Consider the following 2,106-nt stretch of genomic DNA (forward strand, 5'->3'; position numbering starts at 1 on the left):
AGACCACTGTATCATCAATCTGTATCATGGAGTATATTTAACTGGCATTAAATCACCTAAACTACTTTATAAACCAAGCTTATATTTAATTTATTTTGTTTTCTAAAATTCATGTACAGTGTATGTACTGTACCATCTCGAGAAGAAGCCTATGCTATCTTGAAAAGAAGCCCATGGGCCTCTTTTCGAGGCTAATTTTGCAAACTTGAGAGGTGGCTTCAATTTGTGATGGGCTTCATCTCGAGATTAAGCCCACTGGACTTCTAGGTTTTATGGTAGGTGAGTAATTTATAAAGAATAATTCTTCTTGTGTTTCAGTTGGTTGGCTGAAATGCAAGTTCCAATAGCCAACGTCTTTTCAGACGTTTAACACATTGGTCCCATATGCATTATGGCCCATGTATGTGTTACAGAATGCAGTACACTTTTAGGAAAAGAGTAGGGGATGGTCTCCTGGCAGTATATGGCACCCATAAGAAGGACCCTGCTAAAAATAAGACTTTAGATTTTGTGGGCCATCCTTGTTGTGTTCCGCACCAAAGAAACCACACCAAATCCACTACTTTGATAAATATTATAATTCTAAGATAATTGCCACACATTTCTACCTGATATGGTTCATAGAACAAGTCCTTGATTCCAGCTCCCATGCCCTGTACAAAGCCAAACGGATTGCCGATCACATCTAGGCCTAGTACCAACACATACAACTGCTTGACGGCTTGATTTGAATAGTGCTTTGTTAACTCCAACGTAAGCTGTGGTTGGCTGTAGAACTTGAAGCGTCGTTCAAAATAACCAAGTCTTAAGAAGATTTTTGGCATATTAAATAAAGTTAATCTCATATTAAAATTATTTAATCTGATAATTGTCTGATCCATTTTTATTACAATTAACTTTTTTATTCAATTTTATAATTTTTATTTTAAAACTTGTTTAGAATTTATTTTTCACCTGTGATTTAATGTTAATTGGTGTGTTTGTATGTTAACATAATTTTGTTGAATTTTACCTTACTAAACTTTTATGCTTTAAGAAACTGAAACATTTGGAAGAACAGTACTGTGGTACTAATGTAAATTCAATCAAAAAGAAAAATAATTGAATAAATGTTATGTACTCTGTTCTATTACCAACATGAAAATCATTAAAATAATTGTAATTATACAAAAAAAAATCAATATTACATTTATGAGAAAGTTTATCCAATGAAATCTCACCTAAAGATGACATCATCAACATTAGTAAGGGTCACTCCCACACTTTGAAGCAACAGATTGACTGCATTTTTGCCAAGTTTCATTCCAGGTTTTTTCCGGGTCTGGAAGCCACCTTCTTCAGCTCCAGCCTCGGCTCCCGTATTCGCTAATGAGAAGCTTACATGTATCTACAACAGTAATTTATTCAATTAATTGATTAAATTAAAAATTACAATATTTCACCCCGCAAAAACATATTTCTTGCCATTCATGCTTCAGTGCAAGAAATAAAAAAGCAAATTGAAATCGATGAAATTATTAAGATTTACCTTTAGTGGTGATAAGTGGAAGTTGTCATAATAGTTTCTGTCCATCGACATAGCAGCTTGGACCGCCTCAGCCTTTATCAGAGGTGAAGTGACTACCTCAATATCATCTTCTAACAGCTCAGCCTGGTGAACAAAGACAATTATTATTCCAGTATTGCCTTTCACATCGAGCCATCAAGCACATCTCAGCAATTACAGGCTGGATCAATGCTTTATAAGGTAAGTCTCTTTATGAGGTTTAGGGAGTGTTGTTTTAGGAGATACGAAAAAAAATAGGCTCCCTGCAGGAACGCGTGTCTATGCCCTAACTGTCTTACTATTATGTTTACTAATAAAGTATCCACATGGGATTCGGAAGTTGTATTTTTTTAATGACTTTGGTACAGTAATATGGTACTTAAGAGGGCACATGACCCATCCTGCACCTCCACCGGATTTACCCTTTCAGCCATTTGCCCGAGGGGGCAAAGACACAAAAAACCTGCAGTGACAGGGTTTGTCACACCCCTTTAAAAATTACTTGTGCCCCCCCCCCCAAAAAAAATATTCACACGCAAGTAGTTAAAAGTCACCTTATT

The 2,106-nt window shown here is 35.8% G+C and overlaps 1 protein-coding gene across 1 annotated transcript; it reads right to left on the reverse strand.

The window, feature by feature from the left end:
- Positions 1–222: 222 nt before the first annotated feature.
- On the reverse strand, positions 223–1,980 carry LOC117103450 (vacuolar protein sorting-associated protein 13A-like). Its single transcript, XM_033244010.1, has 4 exons — positions 1,969–1,980; positions 1,529–1,651; positions 1,221–1,387; positions 223–804 (listed from the first exon to the last, which is right to left on the reverse strand). The coding sequence occupies exons 1-4, from the start codon at positions 1,978–1,980 to the stop codon at positions 408–410; spliced, it is 699 nt and encodes a 232-aa protein (XP_033099901.1). The 3' UTR covers positions 223–407.
- Positions 1,981–2,106: the final 126 nt, after the last annotated feature.

Source organism: Anneissia japonica, unplaced genomic scaffold, assembly GCF_011630105.1.
Source record: "Anneissia japonica isolate Jap-2015-1 unplaced genomic scaffold, ASM1163010v1 scaffold176109_len2189_cov187, whole genome shotgun sequence".
Lineage (NCBI taxonomy): Eukaryota > Metazoa > Echinodermata > Crinoidea > Comatulida > Comatulidae > Anneissia > Anneissia japonica.